Source organism: Cajanus cajan, chromosome 5, assembly GCF_000230855.2.
Source record: "Cajanus cajan strain Asha chromosome 5, NIPB_CcT2T_4, whole genome shotgun sequence".
In the NCBI taxonomy this organism is placed as follows: domain Eukaryota; kingdom Viridiplantae; phylum Streptophyta; class Magnoliopsida; order Fabales; family Fabaceae; genus Cajanus; species Cajanus cajan.
Window position 1 is genome coordinate 3,370,062 of NC_138521.1, and position 15,972 is coordinate 3,386,033.

The 15,972-nt window shown below is 34.5% G+C and overlaps 1 protein-coding gene across 1 annotated transcript; it reads left to right on the forward strand.

Moving 5' to 3' along the window:
• The first annotated feature begins 4,879 nt into the window (after positions 1 to 4,879).
• On the forward strand, positions 4,880 to 14,604 carry LOC109808608 (ABC transporter G family member 36). Its single transcript, XM_020371663.3, has 23 exons — positions 4,880 to 5,118; positions 5,447 to 5,806; positions 6,496 to 6,705; positions 6,823 to 6,907; positions 7,045 to 7,204; positions 7,309 to 7,385; positions 7,519 to 7,572; positions 7,909 to 7,999; positions 8,627 to 8,928; positions 9,349 to 9,947; positions 10,246 to 10,406; positions 10,508 to 10,617; positions 10,715 to 10,871; positions 10,967 to 11,122; positions 11,222 to 11,394; positions 11,749 to 12,081; positions 12,176 to 12,466; positions 12,558 to 12,641; positions 12,738 to 12,871; positions 12,962 to 13,189; positions 13,384 to 13,555; positions 13,665 to 13,919; positions 14,034 to 14,604. Exons 2-23 carry the CDS (start codon positions 5,463 to 5,465, stop codon positions 14,304 to 14,306), a joined length of 4,449 nt encoding a protein of 1,482 aa, XP_020227252.2. The 5' UTR covers positions 4,880 to 5,118; positions 5,447 to 5,462; the 3' UTR covers positions 14,307 to 14,604.
• Positions 14,605 to 15,972: the final 1,368 nt, after the last annotated feature.

The window sequence follows — 15,972 nt, forward strand, 5'->3', positions numbered from 1 at the left end:
ACTAGAAGATATGTAAGAGCAAATGTCTACCATTTCCGATTTACAAAGATAACAATAATCACTTTTTTCTAAAATAAAAAATGATTAGTAATAAAATTTATATTTTAAAATAAAATAAATAATATAAAAAATAAATATATTGTCTTTTAAGGAGTAAAGTAAATAATTTAAAGTTATATTTTGCAAATTTACTTGAAGGTATAAGTGCTATTTTTTTTTTACATGTAATCGACTCTCATATAATTGTTTTTGTTTGTGACCAATTTCTAGTTTTTTTGTTGTTGTAGTTTTTACATAATAAATTATGGTGGAAGCTATTATATGTAATGATTCAAAAAGTTATTATACTTAGTATATAACACAATATAACATAACAAAAAATACTAACGTTAGTTAATTATTCTAGGATTTTCATGTAACAATTATCTGGTCATTTAAGTAATTTATACATATATAAGATAAAAAACATTGTGTTGAAAACATAAATTTCATTATAAGGTAACATATACATCTTATACACATATAATTTACATAAACTACATAATTGTACACTAAAACCCTTAATCGTTAGTCAAACATCTATAAATCAGACATGTTATATCAGAGTAGTATCCTCAAAATTGAGTCATCACCAATATAACCCTCCACCAATTAACCAAGTCATCTTGTACTACTCTCATACAAACTATGATCATTGCAGTTCAATCACAAAGAAAAGAAAGGATAAGCTTGTGAAAAAATTCAACATGCAACAATAAAAAGTAATACCGTATGAAACTTAAAAAACAATAATTACTTACGCAACACAACTTTAGCTCATCACCAACTACAACCCAATACAACTTACAACACAACACAACTTCACAACTTTAACATAACAACATCTGGCTCCCAATGCCTTTACCTAACTCATGCCTATCAATACCACATTGGCTCCCGACGTCATCTAGGCCAAGTTCTGTCTTAGTCAAGTCAAAAATATTTCTCTCTCCCTCACGCTCGATATCATTCAAACCATGCTTGGCGTGATCAATTCATTAGCTTTTATCTCTCCTCACACCTAACACCACAAGTACTACACTCGACGTGATCAAAGTGAAACGTCTTGATTTGAGCCACATTTGATACCATGAAAGCGTGTCTAATGTGATGAGAATTTCTACACTTGACAGAATCTCATTTTAGCTCAATCCACCTGAAACTCATAAATATATCAACATGCAAAGTAACTATCCCCACATTAGGCATGACAATTTAACTCGCTCCCATGGGTACCCACTCAAACTTGCCCCGATTTGGACGGGAAAAACTCGTGTTTACCGGGTTCGGGTTTTCTCCGATTGATAAAATCGGGGGTGGGGGCGGGGACGGGGATGTCAATACCCGTCCGCCGACATCCCCGTCCCCGCCCCCACCCCGTACCTGTCCCCGCCCCGCTTAATAATATAATTAAAAAATTATATATATATATATATATATATATATATATAAACCAAAATTAGAAATATTTATATGTAAAAATGTGTATTATCTTACTTTTATTTTATTTTTATTTAATTTTTTTAATATTTATTAGAAATAAAAATAAGAAAAAATAAAAATAAAAAGGTAGGAGCAGGGGCGAGGGCAGGGCAGGGAAACTCGAACCCCATCGAGGATGGGGATAGGTACCTAGATTTTACCCCCAACGGGTATCAAGGGTGAGGGCATGGGCGGTTTAAATCTGCGAGGGCAGGGCGGGGAACATAAAACATGTCCCCGTCCTGTCCCATTGCCATGCCTACCCCATAGGCATGGCAACGGGGCGGGGCGGGGGCGAGTTTTACGTTCCCCGCCCCGCTCCCGCAAATTTAAACCGCCCCCGCCCCCGCCCCTGATACCTGACGGGGATAAAATATGGGTCCCCATCCCCGCCCTCGGCGGGGTTCGGGTTTCCCCGCCCCCGCTCCTATTTTTTTTTTCTTCTTTTTTTTTAAAAATAAATATGAACAATTTAAAAAAAAATAAAAGAAGTAAAATAATATAAATTTTTACATATAAATATTTCTAATTTTGGTTTATATATATATAAAAATAATTTTTTAATTATATTATTAAGCGAGGCAGGAGCGGGGGCGGGTATCAGGTGGGTATTAACATCCCTACCCCCGCCCCCGATTTTATCAATCGGGAAAAACCCGAACTCGAACCTGAACCCGAACCCGATAAACATGGGTTTTCCCCATCCAAATCGAGGCAGGTTCGGGCGGGTACCCACGGGAGCGGGTTAGATTGCCATGCCTACTACCCCACATATAGCACATATACCACCATTTCAACATAAAACATAACATAAGCATCCATCTTAATCCAACAATCACCATTTTCACCAAAAATCACTTCAACAATTACACTTTACCATTCCTCATGATTTCAATTAATCTTAACATAATTGATGATTTTCAGGCAGTAAACAACAACTACCTACAATCAAACAATATTCAATCAATAAACTTCACTTAACTCTAGTATATCCAAAATAGAAGAGGGGAAGAAGAAAACTCCCACACAGTTTTGACTTCGAGAATCCAACTTCGGGAGCTAAAATCTCAAGCAATTGGATCAACTACAATGGAGGCTTGAAGGAAGAATTCAAAAGAAAAAGGAGAGTTCTATGGACTTCAAAAATCTTCTCTCTAGTTTTTCTTAAAATATAAACCTACGAGATTCACATCTTAAAAAAAATCTTATATACCATATCCTTAAGCTGCACTAACCTAACTCTAATTCAACTATCTTAGAGACAATTTAACTATCAAAATTCCTAAACTCTCATAACTCTAAAAATATAACATCAATAACAAAAGAACAACATTCTAATAATATATCACATATAATTAAATTAAAACTCCTAAAACACACAGTGTTACATATGTTTTAGTATATTTTTCATTATGTTGACAATGATTCGAATAACGATTTTGACATAAAAAAGTCTTGTACATTTTAAGAGATTATATAACAATGTAATAACTTATAATTTTATATTTTTATAATAAAAATTGTGTATTTTCGATATTAATGGGTTTATATCATAAGAATTTATAAATTTTAAAAAGACTTTGTGATTTTATAAAATTTGAAAGGACTTCATAGATTTTTAACAAATATTAAAAATTATAACTAAATGAATATGATAACAACAATAATGGTAAAGTTTGAGTTTGGATAAAAAATAAGTAAAACTAATACAATTTTTTTAACTACTAATCTTTCAATTTCTTATTAAATGAATATAAAATCTCACTTTTTTTTTAATTGAAGAATGAATAATCACTACAAAAGTAGCCTGTTGACTATGCAGTAAACATAAATTTTGTGGAGAAAACATGGTTAAATTTAAGACACAATACTTATTTATAATAGTTATTGAATATCACAAGATTTTTTTATGACAATTTTTTAAAAAAAGTTTCAATTCAATACACCTCTAAATAATAAAAATGTAAATTTATTTTTTCTAATAATTTTTCTATTCCAAAACAACTAATTAAGAAGATGTTACATATTGATTTTATTTGTTTTAATTTTTTTTAATAAAATAAGTAGTTTTCTATTTTTTTAAAAGCAAATTCTATGTACTTAAAAAAAAGAACTTGTATAATATATTTTTTATAAACATTTTTTTTAAGTTTAAAGAAACTGATCATTATGTCTAATATACTAGGACATAATCAAATTAGCAAGGAAGCATATGAAAGAAATATTTTAAAAATAATATGGAGTGTTTCTACTCTGTAGGATTACTTATGTAATTTTAATAAGGAAATCCAAGATCTCCAAGAGAAGAGGAGTAAAAGATATTTATATATACAGTGGGTAAATGGATTGGTGGGTGGAAGATAGTACGAGTCGTCGTCACCTTTCATTTTAGTTGCCAGAGAAGACTTTTTGTTCTCTTTCACCGGCTAATGCAACTATGCCACATACAACCTAGTCAAATCCGTGAAAATCAGGAATTCATGATCAATTATTTTCTCCTAAACACACTTTACATGTCAATTACTCAATTTCATCCATTGAACTATTCACGCCTATTTCTTCATATGTACTATTCATACATTTCTTTTTTGTTAGGCTATATAGTATTCATACTTACAATTTTGACCAAATCTTTGCACAGATTTTTAAGAAACAAAAATGCCACAAATATGATTTATTCATTCTATTTACCGAGTTTTTAATTATGTCTTATAATTTATTTGGCTGTGGAATAGTCCGAAAGAAGGAATAACTTTCCATTTTATTACTCATGCCTAACGAAAATTTAAAGATTAATCTATTGCTATGTTCTCTAATTTTGAAATATGACATTTTAATTAAATTTAAAAGGCTTAAGTTTAACTCATGTAACAAATAGTAAATACATACTATAATAAACAAATAGTTTCCCGGCAATTAAATATTAATTTCCAAATATTTTTTCTCACTGCTAAGTAATATGATTACTAGCATTTTTTAGCAGGCTGCAGGAAACTATTTTAATATTTTTTACTGTCAAAATATTAAAAGTTTCCCGTATTCCAAGTTGAGTCACATGGCATAATTGTTCGTTGGTGAATTTTAAAAGAGAGAGAAAAGGCCACAATTTTTTTAATAAGAAAATAAAGGATTAATATATTCTGTGTATTTCAAAACAACGCATTTGTTGTAGGAAGCTGGTGCGAAAGCGGAAACGCTGGTCATGTTTGAATGGACTTTGTTACAGTGATTGCATTCAACCCAAGGAACGTGTTTTTTTATTATTATATCACAAAAGGGTGCTCATTATTTTTCTCATTGGAATATAGGTTTAAGAGTTACGACAATTCCTCCACTACTTGATAGCCACTCTGTCCCACACACATATATATTGAGATAACAGTTGTAACACATGCACCTATATATGTTCTTTTTCATTTAGAACTCAAACTCAGTTCAGGTCAGTTAGCCAATAACTCTTCATCACTCTCATGAAGTGAGAATACAAAACGAAAAACAAAACAAACAAGGGGAGAAGAGTCTTCATACAAGTAAAAAACTGAAGTTTCCAACCTCCTTTAGTTGAGTAGAGGATTCTTTTACTCCTTGTTTTGTCATGTAAGTATATACTCTTTCATGTTTTTTGTTTAGTTGGTTTACATTTGAGATATAGAAGAACAAAAAATGGTGTCCGATTCCCACCTGTGCAAAAACTTGTCAGACTAGCAATAGTTACAATATCTCAACCGAGATTAATCTTTAGTTTAGTGGGTTGGAAGAAACTGTGGCAGGACTAAAAAAGAGGATGGTGTTTTGTTTTGTTTATGACAATCCGTTAAAAGAAATGGTTTTTGGTTTCCTTGAATGCTTGATTTGGAATTTGTGAAGCACCCTTTATTTGTTATGAGAAGAGTAATATCATGTTTCAACTTTGATTCTATTTCAGAACAAGGGGAGGCAAGATGGATGGGAATTTCACCAGAAGCATAAGCAGGAGCTTAAGCAGGTCAAGTTGGAAAATGGAAGAAGTGTTTGCAAGTGGGAGGTATTCTAGAAGGACTTCTCATGTTGATGAGGATGAGGAGGCTCTCAAATGGGCTGCCATAGAGAAACTACCAACCTATGATAGGCTACGGACAAGTATCATCCAAACCTTTGGTGAAGGTGAACAACCTGGAGTGCACAAGGAAATTGATGTTAGGAAGCTAGATGTGAATGATAGGCAACAAATCATTGACAAAATTTTCAAGGTTGCTGAAGAAGATAATGAAAAGTTCCTCAAAAAGTTCAGAAACAGAATTGACAAGTGAGTCTAGTCTTTAACATGTGCTGTTCCCATTTCCTCACCTACCTACCCCACTCACTAAATCAGATTTCAGGCTTCAAACAGAATTGGAAAGTTTTTTTCATGACTAACTATAAACAGATTAAATAAGTTTCTGGTCTCAATCTTTTGAATCAAGATTCAAGAACCTATTTAGATAACTTATACTTTGTGCCTTCTTTCTTTTTATCCAACTATATTATCATGTTGAATAATGAATGTCATTGTCACTTGATTAAGACAACATCGAGTTGAAGAACAATTTCATTTTAGGCAGTAGAAGGGACCAGATCTACTACGCATAGATATTATTGCAGATGTAGTTTAAACTTTAATTGTCTATTAATTAAGATTTGTTTTAAAGCTGTGTTTTCTTTAACCTTTAAAAATCAAGCGTCATATTTCAAACTTAACATTGTCAGTAGACATCAAATTAAAAGCATACCTAATATATTACTCTTTTTGTCAATACCATACTATGGATGAAATTGCTGCTGATGAAGGTGAAATCAGCTTTTAGAACTAACTTATTCGGTAGACAAATTAATGTTGTTACATGATTGAATTGTTTGGACTTTGGAGTAATGTTAATTACAATTAGTAAGTGCACATTTTTGTTTAAGTTATTAACCAAATGGTATTTATTTCTTTTTTGTTTTTACCAATTCCAGGGTTGGGATTAGACTTCCAACAGTAGAAGTGAGGTTCCAAAATTTGACTGTTGAGGCAGATTCCTACGTTGGCAGCAGAGCTCTGCCAACCCTTCCAAACGTTGCAATGAACATTGTTGAATCAGCTCTTGGCATATGTGGGATTAGTACTGCTAAGAGGACAAAGCTCACAATTCTTAAGAATGCCTCTGGCATTGTTAAACCATCAAGGTACCATAACCAAGTTGTTATCAATATTGCGTAATATGATCATTGGAATAATATTAAGAAAAAGATTTTGCAGCCTAGGGGACCTTATATAGTTTTTTGTTTTATTTTTCTTCACAGGATGGCCCTTCTATTAGGCCCCCCATCTTCAGGGAAAACGACCCTTTTGTTGGCATTGGCAGGAAAATTGGACCCCGAATTGAGGGTACACTCCAACCCCCATCATTTTACTTAGATGATTATTCTTCATACATAATAATCATGAATGATGAATAATAATAATAATAATAATAATCATGATGGATAAGTGTTAATTATAAATGATTGGTTTTGATGAAACAGGTGAAAGGAGAAATCACTTACAATGGACATAAACTTAATGAGTTTGCGCCAAGAAAGACTTCAGCATACATTAGCCAAAACGATGTTCATGTTGGAGAAATGACTGTAAAAGAAACGCTGGATTTCTCCGCTAGATGCCAGGGGGTTGGAACTCGATATGGTAATTGAATCAACATTTTCTCTTTAACCCATTTTTCTTTTTATTTTTCCCCTTTAAGTAGTTCATTAAAAATTTTATTTTGGTCTAAAATATTGTCATTATAGATCTATTGACTGAGCTTGCCAGAAGGGAAAAGGAAGCTGGTATATTTCCAGAGGCAGATGTTGACCTTTTCATGAAGGTATTTTTCATAAAATTCCCAATTAATTTTTTAATATTATATATATAATACTGAATGAACTAACTAATAGTCCATAATTGTCTCATTTTTTATTAATTCACGGAAGTGTTCTGACTAGTTTGTTACATTGTAGGCCACAGCAATGGAAGGAACAGAAAGCAGTCTCATTACCGACTACACGCTCAAAGTAAGTAATTTCTCTTTTCAACGTTTCTGTTTGGCGGAGAAAAATGAGGCAGAGTTAGTAAGATATGTTCTCAAATGTTTTCCACGTATATGCCCCACACAATATAGATTAAGCTTTTCCGAGTAAAAAAATTCAACTCACCTACCCCCGCAATGTTGACTGATGTCAACATATTTTTGGCCAAGTTAGTGCTGTATATGGACTACCCTATCTGCCCTCATAGTTACTTTAAATATTTTATTTTATAACATAATTATTGCTAAGTTACTGTGCTTAACGGTTTGTTTAATGTTCTAATTCTAATTAATCATTCTTGTTCCATGTTGTGTGAAACAGATATTGGGGCTTGATATTTGCAAGGATACCATAGTGGGTGATGAAATGCACAGAGGTGTATCCGGTGGCCAAAAGAAGCGTGTTACCACAGGTTAGAAGGACTAAAATGTCCAAAACAAAATATCCTAGATCACTTGGCTCCAAATTATTAGAACATCTAAGGTTATCTGTATCTGTTCTCATATTTCCAAGTCCAACACTAACTAAGGAAAGCTTAATTTAATCATGTATTGGGACAACTTGTATATATATTATATAGATATACTCATCCAGATAATATTTTAGGATTAAGAGAACGTGGTCCACATGTACTTTTGTCTTTTGCCAACCAAACAGTTTTTTGTTTGACTTGGTCCTTCTCCTTCACCTGCCAACGTAGTTTGTCTTTGAAAATTCTTAAAGGACTTCTTTTTATGATTTTTATCTTTTAAATACTTATTTAATCAGGAGTTATTATATAATTAAAACCTTATGTATTTTTATAATAATTACTTTAAATAATTTTGATTAGTTACTAGTTTATTAAAATTAAACTTTTTATTTACTTTTTTAAATTTTAAATAATCCATTCAGATTCTACAATACTTTTTCTTGTCTTTCATAGTTTGTGTATCGAGCTATATATGCCTAATTTAGATTATGACAATCCAATGATCAAATGCTTTACTATCCAAATTATAATGATTTCTTACAGTGAAATGATTTTGATTCTATACAGGAGAGATGATTGTTGGGCCCACAAAGACACTATTCATGGATGAAATATCAACGGGTCTTGATAGTTCCACAACATTTCAGATAGTGAAGTGCTTGCAGCAGATTGTGCACCTTACTGAAGGAACTATCTTAATGTCCCTTCTCCAACCTGCTCCTGAGACATTCAATCTCTTTGATGACATCATCCTCATATCAGAGGGTCAAATTGTGTACCAAGGTCCACGTGAGCACATTGTCGAATTCTTTGAGTCCTGTGGTTTCCGTTGTCCTGAAAGAAAGGGAACCGCTGATTTCTTACAAGAGGTGTGTGATCATCGTAACACCACCTTATTTATCATACACCTTCAGTCCTTCATATACCTTATCAAACATCACATAACTTACCTATGTCTTGTAACTTACCAAACACCACATAACTTATGGCACATTCCAATTATGGAAACTTATTTGGTTTGAAAAGTATGAAACATGTTAACTTAAAAAAAGAAAAGGAGATTATTTTAAGTGATTTTTTTAAATATTCAACTAAATAAAAATCATGTTGTGTAAAAATTAACAAATTTCTCATACGTGATAATTCTGATAGACTGATAGTGAAACTTCTTAATGGTTATATTATCTTCTCAAAACAAAAATGAGTATAATTTTCTAGAATAAGTTGATATAATTTTAAGAAAAGAAAGAGTGAGAGAAATTACAATGTTACTTTGACATTTTGAACAGGTTACTTCAAGGAAGGACCAAGAGCAATATTGGGCAGACAAAAACAGACCATACCGTTATGTTACAGTGACAGAGTTTGCAAACAAGTTCAAGCGATTCCATGTTGGAATAAGGCTTGAGAACGAGTTATCTGTCCCATTTGACAAGTCAAGTGCACATAAAGCAGCTCTTGTATATAGTAAAAGGTCTGTGCCCACAATGGACCTTTTCAAAGCATGTTGGGACAAGGAGTGGTTACTGATCAAGAGGAACTCTTTCGTCTACATATTCAAGACAGTACAAATATGCATCATTGCCATCATAGCCGCAACAGTGTTCTTGAGGACTGAAATGCACCGAAATAATGAAGATGATGCTTCACTTTACATTGGTGCAATTTTGTTCTCTATGATCATGAACATGTTTAATGGTTTTGCTGAGCTAGCACTCACAATTGGAAGGCTTCCTGTGTTTTACAAGCATAGAGACCATCTTTTCCACCCTGCTTGGACTTACACCCTCCCTAATTTCTTGTTGCGTATCCCCATTTCTGTGTTTGAGTCTCTTGTTTGGGTGATTGTTACCTACTACACCATAGGATTTGCTCCTGAAGCCAGCAGGTAAACTCAAATCCTTTTTCTTTTCATTTTTGTTCTTGTCTTGCTGCTCTTGCATGTACATTTGCAATTTTTGAGAGTTTATCTATTGATATAAGAGTTTCTCTCTTCAAAATAAAGAGTTATATATATATATATATATATATATATATATATATATATATATATATATATATATAGAAAAGCTCTCAAGAGCACTTCTAAACATGTACAAACAGACTCATAATGAATAATATTATGATATGATGTGATGTATTTATAATTACTAAGTGAGCATTTGTTTGCCTTTTCCAATTTTTAGGTTCTTCAAGCAACTATTGTTAGTGTTTCTCATCCAACAAATGGCAGCTGGGATGTTTAGGGTCATTTCTGGAGTGTGTAGGACAATGATTATAGCCAACACTGGTGGAGCCCTCATGCTACTTCTTGTTTTTCTTCTTGGAGGTTTCATTCTTCCCAAACGTGAGTGAAAATCTAAACTCTTTAAGCAAGTGTGTTAGAAATCTGACTACATACTTACATTTGTTAAAGAATGTGCTCACACAAATGCTTAATGGCTATAGGTGAAATTCCTGACTGGTGGGTGTGGGCTTATTGGGTGTCACCATTGACATATGCTTTTAATGCCTTGTCTGTGAATGAAATGTTTGCTCCAAGGTGGATGCATCCACAGGTAAATAGCTGAAGTTTTTAATTAGAAAAATGAAATGAATATGATTTACTAAGAAGAGACTTGTTAGTTTCTAACATGAACATGCATTTGATTGCAGACTTCTTCTGATAAAACTACCACATTAGGTCTATCAGTACTAAGGAACTTTGATGTTTATGCTAATAAAGGATGGTATTGGATAGGAGCTGCTGCTCTTCTTGGTTTCACAATTTTGTACAACATTCTCTTCACCCTTGCGCTTATGTACCTGAACCGTAAGAGCTCACATTTTGATCAATCTTTCAAATGAGTTACTTTTTTCACTTTCTATATCTTAATAAACATCTGTGTTTGCTATTTGGTGCACTAGCTCTTGGAAAGAAACAAGCAATTATTTCTGAGGAAGATGCAAGTGAAATGGAGACTGGAGGAGATAACAATGAAGAACCTAGACTTGTAAGGCCCCCACAGTCCAATGGAGATTCAATGCTTCGATCATTATCTACTGCTGATGGAAATAATGCAAGTAAGTGTTAAAGCATACACCATTAATAATATTTGATGGTTTGGCTAATAGTATGTTCATATTGATGTAATGTGGTTGGTGCTACTTGAATCATTTCAGGAGAAGTGGCAATGCAGCGAATGAGTAGCCAAGCTAATTCCACTGGATTAAGAAAAGCTGACTCAGCACATGATTCAGCTACTGGAGTTGCCCCTAAAAGAGGAATGATTCTACCTTTTCAACCACTTGCAATGTCATTTGACACTGTTAATTACTACGTTGACATGCCTGCAGTAAGTATTTGTTTAGTATAATTTCATAATCTACACCATTAAGGTTTTGTTTGGGTAAACTTCTTCATAAGTACTTTTAGGAGAAAAAATAGAAAGGAAAAATGACATAAACTTCTCCAAAAGCTAAAATTAGCTTATAAGCTATTTTGTAAAAAATTTCTCCTATTTAATTTTCCAAAATCTTATTGTTAACTTATGCTTAAGCTAGTTTTAACTTATGGAGAAACTTATTTTGATTTTTCTTCCTATTTTTCTCTCCTAGAAGTGTTTTTGAAGAAGCTTATCCAAATAGGCCTTAATTAACAATCCATGGTGTACTTATAAAGGAAGTTCTAACTCTGATAACTTTCACAGGAAATGAAAGAACAAGGAGTGACAGAAGATAGGCTACAACTGCTTAGGGGAGTAACTAGTTCCTTTAGGCCTGGAGTCCTAACTGCACTAATGGGAGTTAGTGGAGCTGGAAAGACAACTTTAATGGATGTTTTGGCAGGAAGAAAGACCGGTGGTTACATTGAAGGAGATATTAGAATCTCTGGGTTCCCCAAGAACCAAGAAACCTTTGCAAGAGTTTCTGGTTATTGTGAACAAACTGATATTCATTCACCCCAAGTTACTATTCGAGAATCTTTGCTTTACTCTGCCTTCCTTCGGTTGCCAAAAGAAGTTACCAAGGAGGAAAAAATAGTAAGTACTCAGCACTACTACATCTTTTGATTATTCTCTTAACAAGTGTTCATAGAAGGGTGAAATAAAAATATCATTTTCTTTATCTTATCAGCAATTTGTGGACCAAGTGATGGATTTGGTAGAGCTAGATAGTCTCAAGGATGCTATAGTAGGGCTTCCAGGAATTACAGGGTTGTCAACCGAACAAAGAAAGAGGCTAACCATCGCGGTTGAGCTTGTTGCTAATCCTTCAATCATTTTCATGGATGAACCCACTTCAGGTCTAGATGCAAGAGCAGCAGCTATTGTTATGAGAACTGTGAGAAACACTGTGGACACTGGAAGAACAGTTGTCTGCACAATTCACCAACCTAGCATTGATATCTTTGAAGCCTTTGATGAGGTACCAACCAACTTGTAAACCATTTATGTCTTTCTTTTCTTTGTATCTTATATCCTCTTTGGTGATTAATGAAATATTGTTTTTGTGACAGCTTTTGTTGATGAAAAGAGGAGGGCAAGTGATTTACTCAGGACCATTAGGACGGAATTCCCACAAGATTATAGAATACTTTGAGGTATTGCAAGTTTACAACTAGCTGGTTATGTTTATTTGATCATGCACTTTAACATAGGGTTTAACATCTAGTTTCATCCCATGTCCTTGGTCGCAGTCAATTCCAGGGGTCCCAAAAATTAAAGAGATGTACAACCCAGCTACATGGATGCTTGAAGTGAGTTCTGTAGCAGCTGAAGTTAGGCTTGGAATGGACTTTGCTGAATACTACAAGTCATCATCTTTGTTTCAGTAAGTCAACAAACAATTAGAATGCCTACATTGTCAAATGCGTTTGCATTATTTTGTTGGTTTGATCTAACACATATGCTTATTGAACAGGCGAAACAAAGCTCTTGTTAAGGAGTTAAGCACACCCCCACCTGGAGCTACTGATTTGTATTTCCCCACCAAGTACTCTCAATCCACATTGGGACAATTCAAATCATGTTTTTGGAAGCAGTGGCTAACATATTGGAGGAGTCCAGATTATAATCTTGTTAGATATTTTTTCACCTTGGCTTGTGCTCTCATGATAGGGACAGTATTTTGGAAAGTTGGCAAACATAAGTGAGTTACTTACTTCATCAAGAGCCTTTTTGAATATAAGCTATAAGTACTTTTGAGAGCTTTTCTATGTCCAATAAAAAAGTTCTTAGAAGTGCTTTTAAACTTATATTCAGACAGACTCTAAATTTAACCCTAGTATTCAACCATTAGTTTTAGACTTCAACTAATTTTTTTTTCTTGTTATTCTTGTTTAGGGAGAGCTCAACCGACCTGATAATGGTTATAGGAGCAATGTATGCTGCTGTCATTTTTGTTGGAATTAACAACTGCCAAACTGTTCAACCAATTGTAGCTGTAGAAAGAACAGTGTTTTATCGAGAAAGAGCTGCTGGAATGTATGCTCCTTTGCCTTATGCCATCGCACAGGTTAGTCGACTAATTTACTTCAACGAACAATGTTTTGTAGTATTTGTTGCTTGTTATGATGTCATTGCCTTGTTACGTTATCCTCATACCAATGCACTTCCAATTGCAGGTATTTGCTGAAATACCATATGTGTTTTTCCAAACTGTATACTACTCACTACTAGTGTATGCTATGGTGAGCTTTGAATGGAAAGTGGAAAAGTTCTTTTGGTTCTTCTTTGTCAGCTTCTTCTCTTTCCTGTACTTCACATATTATGGAATGATGACTGTTTCTATCACACCAAACCACCAAGTAGCATCAATCTTTGCAGCAGCTTTCTATGGACTCTTTAATCTCTTCTCTGGATTCTTTATCCCAAGACCGGTGAGTTCCATTCAAGTTTGGTTATTATATTGAAATTTTAAACACATAATCATATAAGAGAATATCTTGCATGATCTTTACTAATACAACTTTCTACCAACTTTGGCTTTTCAGAAAATTCCTAAATGGTGGGTATGGTACTATTGGATTTGTCCAGTGGCATGGACAGTGTATGGATTAATTGTCTCTCAATATAGAGATATAGATGACCCTCTTTATGTGCCTGGGAGTACTCAAAATTTCACTCTCAAAGGATATATTGAAGACCACTACGGGTTTAAACCAGACTTCATGGGTCCAGTTGCTGCAGTTTTGGTAGCTTTCACTGTCTTCTTTGCCTTTGTATTTTCCTTCTGCATCAAAGTACTAAACTTCCAAACAAGATAAAAGAGCTACAATGTTGGAAATGCAAGTTATGTTATGACGAGTTGTAGCAGTTTAAATGACTTGTGTATGTAAATAACTGAGGCTGGAGTCAACGCTCAAGATTTGTGCAACATCTTTTGTATGCTTAATAGATGACCACGATAGTTTTGCTAGCAGAGCGTTGTTTAGCAAGTGTAAATCATGTCAAATGTGCTATTATTAGTTTGGTTTGCTACCTAAAAGCAATTAGGTGTTTCTTATGGTCAATTCTTGCAACAATATTAATTGTTATAAATAAAAACTTATTCTTTTACATTTACTTTTTATCAAGGAAATTATATTCTTGTTTTCTTATTGCAACATTCTCTAATTAACTTTTTCAATTTTTCTTAAATGAGTTTTACTAAATAATTGAGACCAACAATGCTCTATTAAATAATGTAGTCAAATGGTATTACTGGATTTACTCAATACTAGCATCAGCATAGAGATACATCTTTATTTTAAACAATTAATAATTAAAGTAACGATTGATATACATCTTTATTTTAAACAATTTGGTTAACACTTATTATTATATTTTACCTTTATTTCTTATCACTTTATATTATATATTATACTTACATTATCCGATATATCTCACTCTAGAAGTCAAATATTTTTTTTAAGTATCAACTTATCATTCTTGTAATATTTATTGTACTATCCGTACCACCATGCCGAGCTCGAACTCGGCATCTCAGCGCAAAGTGACCTCGGACACGCGCTATACGACGTCAGCTTGGCATTCAAATAGGTCATAACTGATTTCAGGCCCAAGGTCCAACAAAACCCTAATTCATACTCAGGTACGTGCATTACTTATACGAGACTCATACATCCACAAAGACTAACTTTAGCATCGGAGTCTCTTTTGCAGGTACCACCCCCATCTTGGAGCAACCAACGTACCAGCGAAGGAGGCTCGCCGATCTTACCCAGCGGATCATCTCTACGACAGATCTCCGGTAAGAACATTTGGCGCCCACCGTGGGGCCGATCAAGACAACTCTTATCGGCCACGCTTATGGTTTTCACCAGAAGCCATAGCAGACGCACAACTGACGACCTAGATCACACAACTAGCATGGACAACAAAGCAGCATTGAGACGACTGATCGAACAGGTCGAGCAGATGCGGTAGCAACACACTGGCGTTCTACAAAGCATGCGTGCCAAGCACGAAACTGACCTAGCAGCAATGCGTACCGCTAACGAAGCTGACCTAGCGGCGCTGCGTGCTGAGAATGAGCGTGTTCGCGCTCAACTCACTCGGTGCTCCTCTGATCAACCCCCTCAACCGAGTAACCACCAATAGCACCTAGGGCACCGACCCCCCGACCTGCTACACACCGATCGCACGCACCGACAAACAGGTCGGTTCATGAAGTCAGCATTGCTCCAGCCCAGGTGGACGGTATCATGGAGACACCTTTGCCCTTTGGATAGAAGCCCCTCCACATCGACCGCTACGACGGTACGACGGACCCAGACGAGCACGTCGACCTATATGTCACACAGGTAAACCTTTACACTAACGACGATGCTGTTTTGTGTAGGGTTTTCCCGACCTCACTCAAGGGGGCTGCATTAAACTGGTACACCCAGTTACCTGCTAAATCAATCGACAGCTTCGACACCCTGGTTA